At 44.9% G+C, this 19,889-nt stretch overlaps 1 protein-coding gene across 4 annotated transcripts in view; it reads right to left on the bottom strand.

Annotated features, from left to right (window-relative positions):
- Window positions 1-19,889, bottom strand: part of Katnal2 (katanin catalytic subunit A1 like 2) — a 75,949-nt gene that overhangs the window by 14,896 nt on the left and 41,164 nt on the right. For 2 of the 4 annotated variants that reach the window (NM_001432433.1, NM_001432432.1), the window contains 7 exon segments: window positions 2,202-2,312; window positions 6,686-6,777; window positions 11,369-11,487; window positions 11,649-11,712; window positions 13,880-13,978; window positions 16,529-16,606; window positions 16,810-16,908. In NM_001432433.1, coding sequence (NP_001419362.1) covers window positions 2,202-2,312; window positions 6,686-6,777; window positions 11,369-11,487; window positions 11,649-11,712; window positions 13,880-13,978; window positions 16,529-16,606; window positions 16,810-16,908 — 662 coding nt within the window. 4 annotated transcript variants of the gene reach the window in all.

Here is a 19,889-nt window from a genome sequence, read left to right on the forward strand (position 1 = left end):
ATGGACCACGTGCACGCCTGGGGCTGGAAATGGTCAAAAGAGGCCATCAGAAGCCCTGGTTCTGGAGTTTCGGGAGCCACCGCATGGGTGCTGGGAATCGAACCTGGGTCCTCTGCAGGAGCAACAAGAGCTCTTAAGCACTGAGGCAACCTGGATCAGGGGGATGCTACACTCAGGAGAGATGTACTGTAGAGGAACCAGACCAATACACCCTAACCCACAGATCGATCTTAGCACCAGCAAACGTGAGAAAAGAAGACACGGGGTTGGGGATTTAGCTCAGTGGTAGAGCGCTTGCCTAGCAAGCGCAAGGCCCTGGGTTCGGTCCCCAGCTCCGAAAAAAAAAAAAAAAAAAGAGAAGACACTGCCCACCTCAGGATGTGACTCAGTATGAAGCTCCCAACACTGAGTCAAAATTGTAAGGAAAAACCAAACAAACATAAAAACCCTGCTGAACTGAATCACCAACTGTTAGTCTAGAGCACGTTTGGCGATAAGAAGACGCTGGCAAGACACAGCTGACCTTGCCCAATCAACACGGCCCAGAGAAGCACAGCTGGAACTACTGGATTCAGGAGCAGAGGCAAGGGCTCCCCAGCCTTTCTGGAAAATGTGTGTTTAAGTCTCTCAAGGTATAGACCTACCACACTCATGTTAGGAGCGTTGGAGCATCACACCCACCTGCTGAACGCCCACGACTGACCAGGCAGCAGAATAAAGAACGAGATAAAACGTGGTTTGGTCCTTTTCAAAGTAAAGAGACTTGGACAAGGACACAAAGCAGCAGAAAACAAAACAGAATCCACCGGCTAAAGCCAGGCCATCGTGTTCTTGTGTCAAGTTCAAAGGGCACAGAGCCGTGCATTTATGTGACCTCGCCTGTCTAACTTCTTAGAATTAAATAACAACGGTCCCAGTGTGGCTTAATGGAATGTCAACATGGGCGACCCCATTATGACGTTAGCCACTGCAATGCCATACAGAAGCTTAGCCCCACATGATGGCTTCTAATGCTTATTTGAACATATGAATAATGATTCTCTATTGGATTCCACTTTATAGTTTATATAAATAAATCTTCAAATGTAAAATGCTAATCACCTAAGCACAATCAAACAAGTCTTACAAGTGTGTAAGAAGGTGGGGCAGGTTTAGATTCTGAATGTATTTAATACATGAACTCCCTAAAATTTGCCTTGGTCTCTTCTTGTTTGGGACCACAGATGATCAGCACGTATTACAGAAGAGCTATCTGTCTGTCTCTAGCTGTGGAAAAGGAGATGGGGGTGGGGTGAGAAGCCCAGCTCTGCTCACTGCTGTTGACCACAGGCTGACTGGCCTCTCTTGACCCTGGGCGCCCTCTAAGAATGTTTCCTCACGTATCTCCTTCCCTATCCTGGACATAAAACCTAATAATGGGGAAATGTTCTGAGAATGGTAAGAGGATTGTAACATTTTTAAAATATATTCTCCAAGTAGATATTGTTTTCCCCTAGTCAACGTTTCTTATTTCCCAATTCTTCTTCTAGATTGTTCCTAAACCACTCTGGGATACAGTTTGAATAAAAGACTCTGAGAGTAGATTATATTTTCAATTAGAGATTATTTAGTTTTCTATTTACTATATGGCATTAAAGAAAGGATTTTTCTGCTAAGTTAAGAAAGTTTAATTTTAATACCAATAAAACGGAAACATTACTTCTGGAATGTTCTTTTGAGAGCTAGAGATATTAAGCTCTTACAGTTCTACACAAAACCTCGGCTTGATTTAAAACATGGTAGTCAGTCCTTACATCCTAACTTCATTTCTGTCGCTTTGGTAATGAGATAACAGAATGAAAGCCTGACGACTTAAGGGAGAGATGGTTTATTTAGCTCACAGTTCCAGGCTCCAGTCCATTGGACTGGGAGGCAGCAGGGGGGTGGGGAAGGAACCATGGTCAAGAGAGGAGAAAAATGAAGGAAGGAATGCCCCTTGATCAGATCAACTTCTCTTACAGTTTAGAACCCAAACCCAGGGAGTGGCCCTGCCCACTTTTATGCTAGGTCTCGATCTCCAAAGGAGATCGGTTCCTGACACCTACACCCGCTGTGGACTCAGTTTGTGTAGAGCTTCCACCCCTCCTCCTACAGCTCTGCGGTCACTGAACTCCCTTCAGTGATGGTGAAAATGTGTGCGGCACGTTCTCCTGATGTCTTACCATGGCAGGTTCGAGGCTGCTAAGACAAACACGAGATCCTCCGAGCGTGCTAAGCCATCCATCTGCACTAGCAACTCCGTCTTCATCCGGAGGCTCCCCTCGTGCTCTCCCCTACAGAGACAAGGAGACATGGTTCCTCTCATGGGAGAGCCTTTGCCCTCATGACAAGAGTGGCACTCATAGCAATGACCCTGTGACTGCAGAACAGGCTCCATTCTGATAGCAAGGGGGTTCGAGAGGATGGGCATTTCTTTACATGCCAATTTTTTAAAGTAATTTTTAAAAAGTGAATAATGCAAAAAAGTAAGTGATGCATGCTGATGTTTAAGAGAAAAGCAAAGGCTGACAGAGAACTAGAAAAATAAGTAACTGAAAGGTTAGATTGAACATAACCCAATGTATCTACAGGCTCCATTATTTAACCCTTTAAATGCTGTAACTGCCAGGTGTGATGGTGAACTGCAACACTTGTGACTGCTAGTTTGAGACTAACCTGAGCTACATAGTTTTAGGTTCTCTTGGGCTTTAAAAGGCAAGTTTAAATAATTGAAATGATTTCGTTGAGAATAATCATTTATTTATAATCATTCATCTATAGAGTGGGCATAACATATTGTCATGTTTCTTATTATTTGTGTGTGTGCATTTGTATATTTATAAAATCCCTACACTGAGTTTGCTTCCTTCTCTCCTAATGAGATACAGGATAGTGACATAGATTAGAATCTATTTCCTGTACAGATTTGCTCTCTTGGCCACCGTTACCATTGCCTGAGTCCCTTCCATCAAGAAAGAGCACTGAGAGAGAGCTGAACATTCAAGGTTTAAACCCAGGACGCACTCAGCAGACTCTCCCTCATTTGCATAGATTTAGTTTAAAAAACAATAAAATGACTTTCTTAGGACAACATTTAACTGTCATGCATGTGTGTGGCAGCAACCCACATTCGATTATGAATTCATATTCTTCATCCCAGATGCTGGGACCAGCAGTGTTTCAGGTTTTGTGTGTGTGTGTGTGTGTGTGTGTGTGTGTGTGTGTGTGTGTGTGTTTATTTTGCAATGTTTGCATATACATAAAGAGTCATATTGGGGGGAAACTAAATCTAAGTATGAAAGTAATTTGTATTTTCACATAGCATGAAGGTAATGCATATGATATTGTATACCTTCCCATATGAAACAAACTTCAATGGGGCAGGATTTTCCATTCTGTCTGCCAGTTAAGGACTAAGGAGGCTCAGAATGGGCCCGTTCACACGCTGCATTTTCTCACTGGGGGAGCTCGACTTGTGTGGCTTATAGAGTCTGCAGCCCTCGCTGTCAAGAGAAAAGACTCAAGGGGATACAGATCGGAAAGGAAGAAGTCAAAATATCACTATTTGCAGATGATATGATAGTATATTTAAGTGATCCCAAAAGTTCCACCAGAGAACTACTAAAGCTGATAAACAACTTCAGCAAAGTGGCTGGGTATAAAATTAACTCAAATAAATCAGTAGCCTTCCTCTACACAAAAGAGAAACAAGCCGAGAAAGAAATTAGGGAAATGACACCCTTCATAATAGACCCAAATAATATAAAGTACCTCGGTGTGACTTTAACCAAGCAAGTAAAAGATCTGTACAATAAGAACTTCAAGACACTGAAGAAAGAAATTGAAGAAGACCTCAGAAGATGGAAAGATCTCCCATGCTCATGGATTGGCAAGATTAATATAGTAAAAATGGCCATTTTACCAAAAGCGATCTACAGATTCAATGCAATCCCCATCAAAATACCAATCCAATTCTTCAAAGAATTAGACAGAACAATTTGCAAGTTCATCTGGAATAACAAAAAACCCAGGATAGCTAAAACTATCCTCAACAATAAAAGGACTTCAGGGGGAATCACTATCCCTGAACTCAAGCAGTATTACAGAGCAATAGTGATAAAAACTGCATGGTATTGGTACAGAGACAGACAGATAGACCAATGGAACAGAATTGAAGACCCAGAAATGAACCTACACACCTATGGGCACTTGATTTTTGACAAAGGAGCCAAAACCATCAAATGGAAAAAAGATAGCATTTTCAGCAAATGGTGCTGGTTCAACTGGAGGTCAACATGTAGAAGAATGCAGATCGATCCATGCTTATCACCCTGTACAAAGCTTAAGTCCAAGTGGATCAAGGACCTCCACATCAAACCAGACACACTCAAACTAATAGAAGAAAAACTAGGGAAGCATCTGGAACACATGGGCACTGGAAAAAATTTCCTGAACAAAACACCAATGGCTTATGCTCTAAGATCAAGAATCGACAAATGGGATCTCGTAAAACTGCAAAGCTTCTGTAAGGCAAAGAACACTGTGGTTAGGACAAAACGGCAACCAACAGATTGGGGAAAGATCTTTACCAATCCTACAACAGATAGAGGCCTTATATCCAAAATATACAAAGAACTCAAGAAGTTAGACCGCAGGGATATTATTATTTTTTAATAACCCTATTAAAAAATGGGGTTCAGAGCTAAACAAAGAATTCACAGCTGAGGAATGCCGAATGGCTGAGAAACACCTAAAGAAATGTTCCACATCTTTAGTCATAAGGGAAATGCAAATCAAAACAACCCTGAGATTTCACCTCACACCAGTGAGAATGGCTAAGATCAAAAACTCAGGTGACAGCAGATGCTGGCGAGGATGCAGAGAAAGAGGAACACTCCTCCATTGTTGGTGGGATTGCAGACTGGTACAACCATTCTGGAAATCAGTCTGGAGGTTCCTCAGAAAATTGGACATTGAACTGCCTGAGGATCCAGCTATACCTCTCTTGGGCATATACCCAAAAGATGCCCCAACATATAAAAAAGACACGTGCTCCACTATGTTCATCGCAGCCTTATTTATAATAGCCAGAAGCTGGAAAGAACCCAGATGCCCTTCAACAGAGGAATGGATACAGAAAATGTGGTACATCTACACAATGGAATATTACTCAGCTATCAAAAACAATGACTTTATGAAATTCGTAGGCAAATGGTTGGAACTGGAAAATATCATCCTGAGTGAGCTAACCCACTCACAGAAAGACATACATGGTATGCACTCATTGATAAGTGGCTTTTAGCCCAAATGCTCGAATTACTCTAGATCCCTAGAACAAACGAAACTCAAGACAGATGATCAAAATGTGAATGCTTCACTCCTTCTTTAAAAGGGGAACAAGAATACCCTTGGCAGGGAATAGAGAGGCAAAGATTAAAACAGACACAGAAGGAACACCCATTCAGAGCCTGCCCCACATGTGGCCCATACATATACAGCCACCCAATTAGATAAGATAGATGGATGAAGCAAAGAAGTGCAGACCGACAGGAGCCGGAGGTAGATCTCTCCTGAGAGACACAGCCAGAATACAGCAAACACAGAGGCGAATGCCAGCAGCAAACCACTGAACTGAGAATAGGACCCCCGTTGAAGGAATCAGAGAAAGAACTGGAAGAGCTTGAAGGGGCTCGAGACCCCATGTGTACAACAATGCCAAGCAACCAGAGCTTCCAGGGACTAAGCCACTACCTAAAGACTATACATGGACTGACCCTGGACTCTGACCTCATAGGTAGCAATGAATAGCCTAGTAAGAGCACCAGTGGAAGGGGAAGCCCTGGGTCCTGCTAAGACTGAACCCCCAGTAAACTAGATTGTTGAGGGGAGGGCGGCAATGGGGGGAGGATGGGGAGGGGAACACCGATAAGAAAGGGGAGGGGGAGGGGGATGTTTGCCCGGAAACCGGGAAAGGGAATAACACTCGAAATGTATATAAGAAATACTCAAGTTAATAAAAAAAAAAAGAGAGAGAGAGAGAGAGAGAAAAGACTCCCGCGTGTTCGCATGGCCTTCGCCCATAGCTATGCATAGCATGAGTGTATGTGCTAATTTTAGGGTAATTGTCCATGCGTTTGCACAGTTAGCATGCAATTAGCTCATGCACGCATGCTCACGCATACATACACACACAAACATGGTACATGTGCTAGTACACACATATGCACCCACATAATACATACCACACACACTCACAAAACCAAGCATGTAGGTGAGCAAACAACCCCACTTGGCCTTTTGAAAGCCTAACTCAAAAGCGTTTATAACCGAGAGGCTCTCCTTCCTGATGGGGACATTTTCTGACACTTTATTTTTAGAGATAATGTCAAAGAATCACCAGTTTCCCTGGCCTTGAGGACTGCCTCCAGAGAGTGAAATGCAGAAGCAGCCCACCTGAGGCTTCACGGGAGTGTGGGTCCCACAGGCAGCCCTCTGTCTCCAGAGGAGGTTATTCTGAGACTACCAGCCCATCGTGGCTGCAGAAAATCTGTGTGCCTGGTAAATGTTGATGTGCTTCCGGCCATCACACACACAAAGAGAGGAGAAATGGTGACAGCAACACAACACAACACGACACAACACGACAGAACATGACCCTGTCTGTTACCCAGGAACCATGCCTCTCTGACTCATCACTGACTCCAGCTCGTCCAGAAAGATCGTGGAGGGGGCGTGATATCGAGCAAGTTCAAATAGCACCTGAGTGGGGGGAAAACAAAGGCAGGTTCAAATTTATATTCTTAGGTTAGTCCTTGGCATACACTTAAACTTAAGTCCTCAAGTGCTCCCAGACTAAGAGTTTAGAATTGTACTAACATGCGCCCATCCTACACCAGTGCTTGGAGGCAACTTTACAACCATCGCCATTTTTCTCCCTAGTTCCACCCTAGGGGGTTGGATGCAGTGCAGTATTCCCATTTATCATTGAATAAAATTAGAGCCAGAGAAAGTAGGTGGCTAGTTCAAGGTTCCAAATGATAATTGTGAGAGCTGAAAATAAAATCCAGTTCCTAAGCTTCTGGGTGCCTAGTGAACATCTGGGGAAACACTCACTGCCAATAGCATGTTCCACATGGACACAAACATCCTTAGAACATTCAAGATCATGTAGTAACTTCATCTCTGGGGACAACGGGATTGTGCCGGGGAGGGAAAAGTGTAGGAAAAGAACGGTCCTGAGTAATAGGTTAAAAATGCCCTGTTCTGTTCTCCACTGATTCCTCAGGGCCCTCGCCCCACCTCAACACTGTCTGCTAGGCTCAGGCTCTCTGTACATTTTTTCTTTCGTTTGTTGTTATTGCTGGTAGGTGTTTAGTGTTGCGTTGAGACAGCATAAGCTGGCCTGGAATATAGCTCAGGCTGGCCGGTGAACTCAAGGTGATCCTCCCGCCCTGCTTCCCAAATACCAGAGGGTCCAATTCTCAAAAGCAATTCTTGATTGAATAAGACGTTCTGTTCCAGAGTAAAATAGTGTAGACTGAACAAGAAAGCAGCCAGCAAAGGAACAGACATAAAAACGAAATAAAGAACTCGACAGGGAGATACAGTGCTGGCGAACAGCATAAAGACCCAAGTCTTTTTTTTTTAATCCTGCAACTGATCTCTTGAGCACCATATCCGATTCTTCACTGTTGACTGAGAATGCAGCAGAGATTAGGGGAAGAGCAGAGATTCTTCTGTTGCCTAGGGGATTTAATCTCCATGTCACTTAGTACTGGAAAAGCATCACAGGATATGAGGGAAAAGGCTAGAGTGTGGCTTTCAGGAGCAGCAGCAGCAGAATATCCCTCTGAGAACTCCCTGTCGCTGAGGAGGAACTCCCTCACCTCCCCTGTGACTCAGCATATGGTGAGTTCAAGGTGATGTGTCCATACTTCCTTTTCACAGAATCCTGGCTCATAGGATCTGGCTCCTACTCATAAACAGAGAGAAGGGTGGGGCAGAGCTACTTCCTTTCATTTATTCCCTCTTGGACAAAGGAGGGATGCTAAAGAGACTGAAGAAATAAAGGGAATTTGGAAACTTACAAAGCTCAGGAAGTAAAGGGAACTTACAAGGCTCAGGGAATAAAGGGAATTTACTAGGGTTAGGAAGTAAAGGGAACTTACAAGACCTAAGGAAGACAGGGAATTTAAAAGGTTCATGGAATAAAGGGAACTTGCAAGGCTCAGAGAGTAAAGGGAAGCTACAGGCTATGGAAATAAAGAGAACTTACAAGGCTAAAGGAGTCAAGGGAACTTACAAGGCTCAGGAAGCTCCTGAAATACAGGATTCACAAGGCTGATTCCCATGGTTGTAAATGCATGAACAACTGGTCTGAGAGGAGATTGAGTGATTTGTAGAGCTTCCTAAAAGTTGCTCAGGAAAAATCAGAGATGCCACTTCCATGACGTGCCCCCTATGTTGGGTTGCAGCTTCCATGAATCACCCCTATGTTGGAGGGGCCTCGTGGGCTACAGATGCCTTTACTTAAATGATCACTATGCCTCAATAAACCCACTGGTTGAGTAGGCCCGACTTGAATAGAATCGATTATTTGGTGTGTTACCAGTGCCCTACCTGGGCAGATACTCGTTTGGTCACACCTCCCCAGCAGAAGTTATGCACAAGTCAATGCTGGGGCACTCATCACTAGCACCTGTCTGACACGGGGGAGAACAGCCAATTAGGAACAAGTAACTCTTCATCCTTGTCAAAGAAGAAGAAGCCTGATGGTGCGTGATGCTAAAGGTGATTACAATAGCAGCTAGTCTACCCAGTGAAAACGAGGCTAATAGACCCTCCATCAGACCCACACACAGTTTTAAGGAGCTCACTGAGGACAGGAGATCAAGAGTCCCTCCGACACGTGAAGTCAGAATTAACTGCAATCAGGGCTTAGGTCTCCATGCTGCTCAAATTACTGAGCTTCCACTCCCAGAGAATAAATAGAATCCTGGTAAGTGCTTCTAGAAGCATTAGTCTAAAATGTCCAGGGGTGCTTAGAGGAAGTTAAATCACAGGGCAGAGGTGGGGGGGTGTGCAATCATCAACAGGTGTGTGCATTTGCTAAAGCGATCACTCGACTGTTCAGAAGTGCTTACCTCCTAAGGGGCAGGAGCATTAGTCAAGGAGGGAGGTTCACAGCCCAAAGGTTCCCTATAAATAACTCCTTAATTGGAACAGAAAAAGAAACAAATGGGAGAAAACACTCTTCTGATTTAGGGGAAGGCCCTCAAGGGTTCACTCTCTCTAACGCCCTTTACAGGAAGGAGATGACAGGATGACGAAAGCTCTCCAGGTGAGGATCCTCCCCAAATCTCAAAAACAAGGAAAAACTAACTTCCAGAAGGAAGTAAGATGAAAATTAGAAATAAGATCCTTCAAGACTAGCAGAGGATCCCAGAGTCTTCTTAAATATTTTTCAAATACTTAAAATGTATTTTCAATTAAATATATATATATATATATATATATATATATATATGTATCTTCTAAAGTAATTTGTAAAACGCTCCAGCCAGAGCCTGAGAGATGGCTGGGTCATGCTTCCCATGGGAACATAAGGATGTGAGATCACATATTCCAAACCAAAGAGAGATACGCTATCGTGCGTTCCTCATAGAGCTAGTTTCTTTATATATATGGTAAAGGGGATGGAAAAGTCAGGAGGAATCATTGCCTCACTCCTAGGATTCTGACATAATAATACTAAAGCAGGAGAACAACAAACAGAACTAAATAATGCTGGGGGAGGGGCATTTCTGTGATTTGGCGTTTCTGGCCATTCAGCACTAAACGGAAAACCATTTTGTCTCCATCTCTGTTGAGGATATTCATGAAATATCCGTGTGTGTTGTGTGTGTGTGTGTGTGTGTGTGAGTGTGTGTGTTGTGTGTGTGTCTACCTAAGGCTTGTCTAAGAAGTCTGGGTCTTTCTTTGAGCACTTCTTTCTTTTAAGCACTTTTTCATGTCTTGTGCTCATGGCTCAAAACACTTCCCATGATAGGACATGGATCTACTACTTAGGGGAGGGCATCTTTTGTGAGCTGTATTATTGTTACTCAACACACACACATCCCAAAGAGTTTTAGGCTGAGAATGACTATGAACCCCAGGAATCCATACGTGTAGACACAGATAAACAGGAGCCCTGTGGAGTGACCTGAATTAGCATCTCGATATACACCCACACTCCCATCACCTAGGAGAATGAGGTAAGCCCAGCAGAGGGATCATGAGTTCAAGGCCAGCTACATCTCTAAAAAGACCTTGTCTTAAAACACTACTGCCACAATAAACAAAATAACAACAGGAGAGAAAAATGAAGGGGTGATAAAAATTCCTAAAAACTTCAACTCGCAAACAGTATCAAAGGGCCAAGGATCTAATTTAGTGTTACAGCACTTGCCTGGCATGGACAAGGCCTGCATTTAATCCCCAGAAAATGAATGAATAAATAAATAGCAAACGTAATAAATAATAGGTAGGGTTTTATTTTTTAAAGTCAATCCTTTTTAAATATTCTATTATTTCTAAGCAGTCTATAATCACTGGGAAATCAGTATTTATGAGTGAGCATAATTCCAAGGTAGCATTTTAGGATAATTTTTTTCAGAAAGAATATTTTACGCTCACTTAGGATTGATTACTTATCAGTCCTTCTATGGAAGGCAACAGTCTAACGGGATTTCTGGCAAGGCTCCCCCTTGATGGGGAGGTGTACATCAAAAGCAGCTGTTCTCTTAAGGTGACAGGAAGATACAGCAAAATGTTTTAGGGCCGTGGGCCAGGGATGAGATATTGTAAAGATCGAAACAGCCTTTCAAGGAAACAGTATACATTGCGTGGGCATTGAGCACCACGGCAGAAAAGTTGCTCAGAACATCCGAAAGAATAACTAAGTTTTAAGTCTCTCGATTCCTCCAGAGTACGTAGCATAGGGTCTGGCGCACATCAGCAGCCTCTCACTAAACGTTAACTGGATATACTGTGCACGCTTAATAATGAATGTTTCTTGAGCGGAGAAAACATCAGGCCACTTTAGAGACTTTTATTCTAGCTTTTATTCCTAAATTGCATGAATCAAAAAAGGACTGTTGGTAAAGTTCCAAAGAAGGGAGTCGGCGCTCTGCTGAGGATGCTGTGACTAATATCCACGGGGAAATGTCAGCCCATTTCCTAGGCCTTTGGTGGTCACAGCCCGAGTGTAATCTAAGATATATATCACCTTAAAACAAATACGCTCTAACATAGTTTTGTGCTTCGGTATTCTGAAACACTGACTTTTAAGGATATTAAGAGTTCCTACCCGGACCAGTTTTTCCGAATCTCCTCTCCATTTGCTGACAATGGTGGACGCAGAAATGTTAAAGAAGGTCGTTTTGCATTCAGTGGCCACAGCTTTGGCCAGTAAAGTCTTCCCTGTGCCTGGGGATGCATGAGCATAAGCATGAACAGGTGCTCCTTGCCTCACTGAGGAGAACCCAGGCTCCCACAGGCATCCTTTGCCCCATCCTCAGGCAGAGATGGAGGGGCACCACATTCGCAGCACACACACTTCCGGGACTACAACAGAAAGATGCGTTTACCTGGGGGGCCGTAAAGCAGCAGTCCTTTCCACGGGGAAAGAATTCCTGTGAATAGCTGCGGGTACTTGGAGAACAAAGAGGAAGACTGGTATGAGTACGGCGGTCTGCACAGCCTTGGGGGGCAGCACAGGAGGTCAGCGCACAGCAGCCACGCCACGACTCAGGTCCACTTTTAAAAAGTGTGCTTCCCTTCCTGTGTTTTGTTTGTCTCCATGGCATTTTCACAATGGGCAAAAATGTTTGACTTAATTTTTGTGGCTTCTTAAGAGGAAGGAAGGAAGGAAGGAAGGAAGGAAGGAAGGAAGGAAGGAAGGAAGGAAAGAAAAAAGAGAAAGGTATATGCAGCTGTTATCTTCTCTGTAATAGTTATTTCTTCTGCATATAATTTCCTTTCCCACTAAGTTCTTTATGTAGAACACTTAGCTCCATTTTTAAAACTGTAAAGCAGACACAAATCCAGGATGAACCCCAGAACCGACTCATGAAGATGTTTGCCCACGTGGAGCTATGGCAACGCCCGCTGTGGGGACTGGGGACACTTACTCCCGGAGGACGTGCAGACATTTCAGCTGAGTCTCCTCCATGAGTTCAAGTTCAAACCTCCTAGGAGCTGGACAGGATTCGTAGCGGCAGGGGAAGGGAAACAGCAGTGAAACTACTACAGAGTCTCACTGTCTCGCTAGTGCTGCTGGGAAACCCCTACTCTGATTAAGGGGAGAGGGGTATAATACCATGGGGGTAACACATCTAGAAAGGGGCAGGGCTGTAGCCCTGTGGTAGATGAATCTCTTTGTTCCCCAGAATAATATAAAAGAAGAAAGCCATATCCAGAGTGCCAATGAAATGTTCTATCCTTTTGGTTTTTTTTTTTTTTTTCAGAAAAAGAGGGGGGGGGAGACAATATGATTTAATAGGTTTTGTTCCCTTAGAATTAAAGTACCCCCAAATCAAGAGCTTCACGTAGTCAGCAGTAGTAGTAATATGCAGTATAGAGTTAGAGGCTGCCTGTTTTTTATGAGTACGGAATCCTGACCTTAGCAAGTCACAGTTGCTAGCCCCAAATTCTGTATATCTGCTTCCAACTATAAGAAGAAGGCAGGTTGTTTCTCCACCACTTCCACCTGGGCCTGGCCCTCTGACCTTTTCCAGCCCAATAGAATGCTGGGAAACATAAAAAGTGGCTTGAAGAGTAGGGAGAGTAAATGGGAGAGGAGCTATGAGAAAGCTCACACAGTAGGACAAGATAGTTCTTCCCTCTTCCTAGGAGCCACGTGAGCAAGACCGGACTTGCTTGTCACAGGACGAGGCCATATGGACTACTTGGCTGCACATGTATTCCAACTTCTCACCCAATCTTCCCAGCCACTTTGGCTGCTCATGCCCTGCGTGTGGGATAGAGCCAGGCAGATAATATCATGTGTATATTATTTGGATCTAGCTGGATCGTGCCCAGGCTGCCCACTCACTGGATTTCTGTTTTAATGATTGTAGTCTTAAGGCCCGGAGTGACTGGGCAGTATGTTAGTTAGCAAACACTACGCGATACTCTGACCATCTCCTCTCCCCTCTTGAAGAGCACCTCCTTTTCTGCTTGCCCAACTGTTCTGTGAGATGTGGAGAAAACAGTCAGAAGTAATGACAACAGCGACCTTACCCTGATGTCCACGGCTCTGGACAGGAGAGTCGAGTCTTCAAGAGAGGCTAAAGCAAAGCCCCTGACAGGGATGGGGGTTAAGGATATGTGGAGAAGCAAGAGGCTTCTCTCCTGGGAGGTGTGTCTACTACACCTAGTGCACTGTTAGGAAGGCAAACTAATGGGCCAATGCTTAATATTTGAAAAATACATATCCACACTAGTCTTTGTGCAGGCACTTGGTTTAAATCAATATAGAATGTGTTTTTAAGAAGGATTTATTTTTATTTTAAGTGTGGTAGTATGCAGAAGTACATGAAGGTGCCTAAGGAGACCAGAAGAAGGCATCGGGGCCCCTAGAATCAGAGCTATGGGCAGTTATGAGCCACCTGATGTGGGTGCTGGGCACCTAACCGGGCTCTCTGCGAGGGCTGCAGGTGGAGCGTGATTTGAAGGCTGCGGAAGAGACTGGGCTGCTCCAGCCTGACCCAGTGCAGCCCAGTCAGAGCTAACCTGTAGACAGATGAGTCCCCACGCTTTCTTGTCTGGACACCGCTTATCCAGTTGACAGTGATTAGAAACGTGTGTTCATACTTACCCTTATTGGGTATACAACGGCTTCTTTGACTAACTGCTTGGCTGCGTCCAGTCCGATAATGTCATTCCACTTTATGTTGGGATTGTGGAGATAAATGTCCTGCAGTGTGCATGGGATTATTCTGTTAAAACTAATGTTCTCCTCCGCTTCTACGATAATCAATGCAGTGCAGAACACTTAATGGTATATAAAGCGCTGGCGATAAAAGAGTGCTTCGTGGATATTATACTGTAGACCTAATCAATCATACGTTATAATTTGGGGTTAGTTCACTGAAGAGATGGCATGAAAGTATTCAATGACTTTCCCTGAAGAAGTTATTGATAGTATAATAAGGCTCTTTTAGGGGAGTTGTTGGGGGGGCGGGATCTAACCATGAGCTATGCCTGTCATCAGTCAGTAGCAACTCCTGCTGATTTATGACCACAGCCAACAAATACCCTCAAATTACACTAGTTTATAGTGGAAAACAGAGCCTCACCTATGCTGGGTGTCTGTCTAGCTTTTTGATCTGGCAAACACTTTCTTAATTTGTTGTGTAAAGACTACTGCTCCTACGCTCCCCTGAAACCAATCTCTGTTTTCCCTGGTGAGTGTCCCCTCCTTCCAGCTGGAGTGATTGCTTTCTGAGGCATTCAAGGAGGCCAACAACCAAGTGCAAACGGTTTCCTCTTTTCAGGAGAGCCCAGTAGCAGCCACCCCAGGGTAATCAATTAAGTAGCTTTTACTGATAACTAATTTACAGTTTCCCAGTTTCAATTTCACAAGATGCCTCTGAACAGTCACTCAGGGGCCTTTCTCCATTGGAGCTATTTCAGGCAAACAATGTCTAGAGTAGTACTTTTCTCAAAGGCCCTTGCCTATGCCATTCTGACTAAAGAACAGGTCTGGAAAGTGTTTATCTACTTGGGTTTTTTTTAATTACTAATAAGTGCACATGCTTCAAAAATATAAAAGTATATTTTAAAAATGACCTAAGATATCGTGGTCCTATGTCTGTCTCTCCTCCCTCCAGGTCCTCCATGGAGCTCCACTTCAATGAGTTTTTATTAGAAATGATCAGATTATGCATGAGGAATGCCATCCATTGTTGGGCAGGGCGGTGGGGACAGGACCCAGCCTTCCAAGTTTTGTGTTTTGAGACAGGGTCTCACTCTATACCCCCTGGCCTGGAACTCACTGTGTGGTGGGGGTTTTATGTCACGCCTGACTCCAAACCTTGGGAAGCACGATTTAGAGTCAACACTGAGTTTAACAAGGTGGTGTTTAATTTCCCAGCCTCAAGTTCTTCCTTCCGTATGTCCAAAGTTAGCTGTCACAAGTCAACAGGTGTGTCTCATGAGCTAATGATCTCGCCATTGAGGAGGAGCTGAATGTAGGCTTCCTCTGCAGTGTGCAGACCCTACTTGGTACTCCCTTCATGTTACCCTCTTGCAAAAACAAAACAAAACAAAACAAAACCAGAAAGAAGATGACAGATCTATGTGGGCATGGAAAGTGCTAACCTCTGCTACCTTGCTCATCCTGACCCAGCTTAATCTCTATCCTCCACTAGTGAAAACCTCATAGTTGCCCTCTCGTCTCCATCCACCTCACTGAACAAATGACCTGTCAACATACAGATCACCTATCCCACAGAGGGATGCTATTCTGACATTCTCATCTCTCTACCCAATTCTCCATCCTGGACACTGCTCTCTACAACCCTGACCCTCTCTCCACCCCACCTTCATTCCAAGTGCCTTCCAGCTCTCTCTTCTCTTCCACTTTTTCCTATGTCCTTTTCCTCACGCTCTCCAGATGCACTGCTCATCAATGCAGCCTGCCTCTGGGGTAAGGCCTGGGCCTGTGTCACTCCCCTCTGTTGGCAGGTCCTCTGCATGCCTGCTGTGGTTGTGCAGTGCATGGTCTGGAGAGAGATCAGAGCCACCCTCGCTATTCCCAGCTGAACTTTCTGGATAATTTTAAAGTGGCTCCTTAAGCCTACCTCAGTTTCAGTCTCCAATTAGATTGAGATCAGTAGAAATTAGAAAAGTCTTCTGTAATCAATCATCTACTTTGACCCCAAGAAGCTTGCCTAAAATCATATGGCTAGAAAGAGAAGGCTCTAGAAATCAAACAGGTCACCTGACTTCAAGGCTATGTCACTGTCCATTAATTTTCACTGCCTTAGGTTCCAGGGTTCCAGTAGTTATAGCCAGGTGCTGAAAATCTTTCTTACAAATCTTGTTATAGTCATGGAAATTTCCAAGGCTGAGGTCATCGCGCTCCCAGACCCCTGTATTTCCTGACTGTGACTCTTTAAATAAAATGCACCTGCGCCCCTTGCTTTTCTTGGAACCCTTTTTCCTTGGCCCTGGGGCCTGCTAGGAAGCCTTTCACCTGTCCTTTCCTTTCTGCATCTTTTTCACTGTCTGTTTTCTTGGCCCCTATAGTAGGATGGTGGGCTTTTTCTATTGTAATTTTATGATTCTATAATTTATTTATCATGCATTATTGTGCCTCTAAACAATATGAGTGCCTCTGCAAGTGGGGGCACTTTATAAATAAATGATCATATTTATTGTTATTAATAAAAGAAGCAGCCCACAATGCTCCAGGAGCCCTGGTCTGCCTCCATAAATTTGTGAATCGAATAGCAGATCTTACCCGGCTCACCACCGCTGCCAGTTCTCGCATCTCACTGTTCATGCCAATAAATGCACTCAGAGGTTTCAGCAATCGCTCCTGGTGAGAGGAGCAGATAGGCTAGCATTACAAAACTGCTTCATAATTTAGGAAGAAAAACAGGATCTTGGCGATATAAGTGGTGCCTGGTTGCTATGACCTTTGACTAGATCTCAACGTTCTCTGGACTCAAGACGATACTTCTGCAAGTTCCACTAGATTTGGGCAGTTTGAAAGGGGAGGCATGTATCCTGGTCACTTACTGAAGGGTCTGGGTTACATTCAAAGGTGTTCAAGGCATATTCACTAGTGGCTCCTTTGATAGCGTCTGTGAGCAGTCCTCGGAAGTCAATGATTTGGCCCTGAAAGGGAGCAATGGTTATTTAAACCATGAACACAGGAGAGAGAGCAGAGAAACCTTGGCAACTTTAGTAGCTCCATGTACCTATCCTTGCACAGCAGCAAACTTCAAGGCTTAAGAGAAAACTGGGGGCTGGAGAGATGGCTCAGTGGTTAAGAGCACTGGCTGCTCTTCCAGAGGTCCTGAGTTCAAATCCCAGCAGACACATGGTGGCTCACCATCACCTGTAGGTAATATGTTCTGATGCTCTCTTCCCCCTTCTGGTGCCTCTAAAGACACCTACAGTGTACTCACATACACAAAAAAGAAATAATTCTGAGAGAGAGAGACAGAGAGAGAGACAGAGAGAGACAGAGAGATGAACTATTGCTGAATAAGATGATGTGCTAAAGTCAGGACTCAGTAAAAATGAAAACTAAACTTTTCAGACTGTAGTTATATTAATAAAATCCGAGGGCGTTTTGCATTGCTGACTAATCTGCTGTCTTACATGGCTACCTGCCCTGTCTGACCACATCCTTTTAAAACACTATACAGGCTGGAAGAACCCACTGGGGCACAGGTAGAGAGAAGCCCTCTGTGCTCACTGCATTAGCACGCATCATTCAGAGAAAGCCAGGACAGAACAGTATGCAAGGTTCTGATCACTCCTGCTAGTGGTGAGTGGCATTTTAATTTTGTTTCCCTGGAGGGAAGCCAGAGGCTTTAAACAATTTGCCCAGGGCCACCCGACTAACAAAAAGCCTGAAGCCGGGACTCAAACCAGATATTTGCTATTCTGTTTGCTTCTGGAATATCCTCCATAGGGTCCTGTGTTTGAATGTGGTCTTAAGAGGCCCTGACGGCAGCCTGTCCAGAGGCTGTAGAACCTTCCGGACATGGTGTCTGCCTGGCACACACCAGCCACTAACAGTACCCTGTGAGGTTACTCTTGTCTCTGACTCTACACCCTGGCTTTCTACACCCTGGCTGGCTGCAAGCTCTCACTATCACAGACAGGAGCCATGCCGCCATGCTTGCCTGCCGTGGACACTCCTGAAGCTGGGCACCAACTCCTTCCTCCCTTAAGTTGCCTCTGTCTAGCACTGGTCACCGTACAAAGCTTATCTAAGATGCTCTTCCAGGCTCCTGGGACTGTGCCCTTAGGGAAGGAGATTAACAGAGTAGGCCAATTCCTTAGCGATCACCAGTACTTACTGAGTGCTTACTCCGTGGCAGGCAGAGATGGGACACTCACTCCCCTCTCCTTCTCACATCGGGTGATGTGATGGTCTCCATTTTACAGATTAAACAAACAGCAACACATCAGGCTTGGATGGTAAGAACCTGCCTGATCCACTGTGCACTTGGGCAGCCTGACCCCCAAGCCTGTGCTCCAAAGAACAACACACTTTTGACATTTTTGCCAAAGCTAGAGTCCCTGACATGATGATAGAAAGACCCTCTTAGGGGAAAACCCCTCGGCTCTGTCACTAAGCCCATGAACAGTTGTGTATAGGGGAGGGGAGATTTATATACATTTTACCCTGAAGCCATTTCTGCTAGAAACAGAATTTATAGCCAGATTCTTTCAAAGGTTAAGTGCTGGGTTAAATAGTCACTTCCTTGTGACCCAATCAGAGGCACCTGTTTATATGAGTGTGAGCCATTCACGAGAGACTAAAGCCACAAAATTGCTATGCACACCACAGGGGACTAAGACTGTGACAAGGCAGTGAGGACTAACAAGGGACCATCTTCCAGGGAGAGGCGAATGCACTGTCTCCTGCTTCAGTCAGTTCTCAGAGGCCTGAGAGGGAGCCCATGAAGCCGCCTGTGTTGTGCAGGTCCGTCAGTCTGGCAGCCCTTCTAGCACACATCACAGCTATCAGTTTGTCTACAGAGCAGGCCGGAGCGGACCCAGCAGCCCATGGTTCAACAGCTTCATCGAAGGAGAGGAGATAAGGAAGAGCAGCTGGAGGGTCCCTCAGCAGGAGTATGTGTTCCTCCTTGTCAAAGGATCCGCTAGCCCTGCCTTTTGTTACACCCGTTCTATCTGGGCCTCTTCTCCTGAAGGAACTATGATTGACAAAGCCTGACTTGAATTTCGTCAGTTAAAAAAGGCAGAAATACCCTGGGTTCGGTCCCCAGCTCCGAAAAAAAGAACCAAAAAAAAAAAAAAAAAAAAAAAAAAAGGCAGAAATAGCTGCAAATCTTTAATCCCAGCACCCAGGAGGCAGAGGCAGGTGGTGAGTTCGAAGCCAACCTGGTCTATGCAGTGAGCTCCATATCAGCTACTAAGACTGTGCCTCAAAACAGGCAAGTGATCGAGCAAACAAAAAACCAAGATGGAGGAGGGAGGAGGGGAGGAGGGGGAGGAAGGGGAGGAGGGGGAGGAAGAGGAGGGAGGAAGAGGGGGAGGAGGAGGGGGAGGAGGGGGGAGGGGGAGGGGAGGAGGGGGAGGAGGGGGAGGAGGAGGGGGAGGAGGAGGGGGAGGAATGGGAGAGCAGAAATATCTGTTAAGCACAGGATCAGCCCTAAACCACCTAACCTTTCACGGTTACCCTTCAGTCGGGAGCCATGCTTCCGAGCAGAGGGACATCAAACAACTAACTCCCCTTGGCAGGCCACAAACAAAGAAGCATAGGACCACAGCTCAGTAAACAATGCAGCACACCAATGTTCATCGTGGTGATCGTGGGATTCTCCACGTTTTCTTAACCATTTCTGATGCCAGAGAGCGAGTACAGAGTTTTGTGAACGGCGGACAAACACTCTGCACCCGATTACACCCCAGCTGATCACAGAATTTCGAAGCTGAAAGGGACATAGGACCCCCTCTCTTCTGAACACTTCCATTGGAAAACGAGGAGACTGCGATCTCTAGAGAAGGATCATTCTAGATCATCCTTCCAGAAAGGAGAGGGTGACCAGAATCTGATCCTCGTGGGATGTTCCTCTCATCTTACCTCCCAGCCGACCTTTAACATTTCTGTCTTTACT

The sequence above is a fragment of the Rattus norvegicus genome, chromosome 18, assembly GCF_021556685.1.
Source record: "Rattus norvegicus strain SHRSP/BbbUtx chromosome 18, alternate assembly SHRSP_T2T, whole genome shotgun sequence".
Lineage (NCBI taxonomy): Eukaryota > Metazoa > Chordata > Mammalia > Rodentia > Muridae > Rattus > Rattus norvegicus.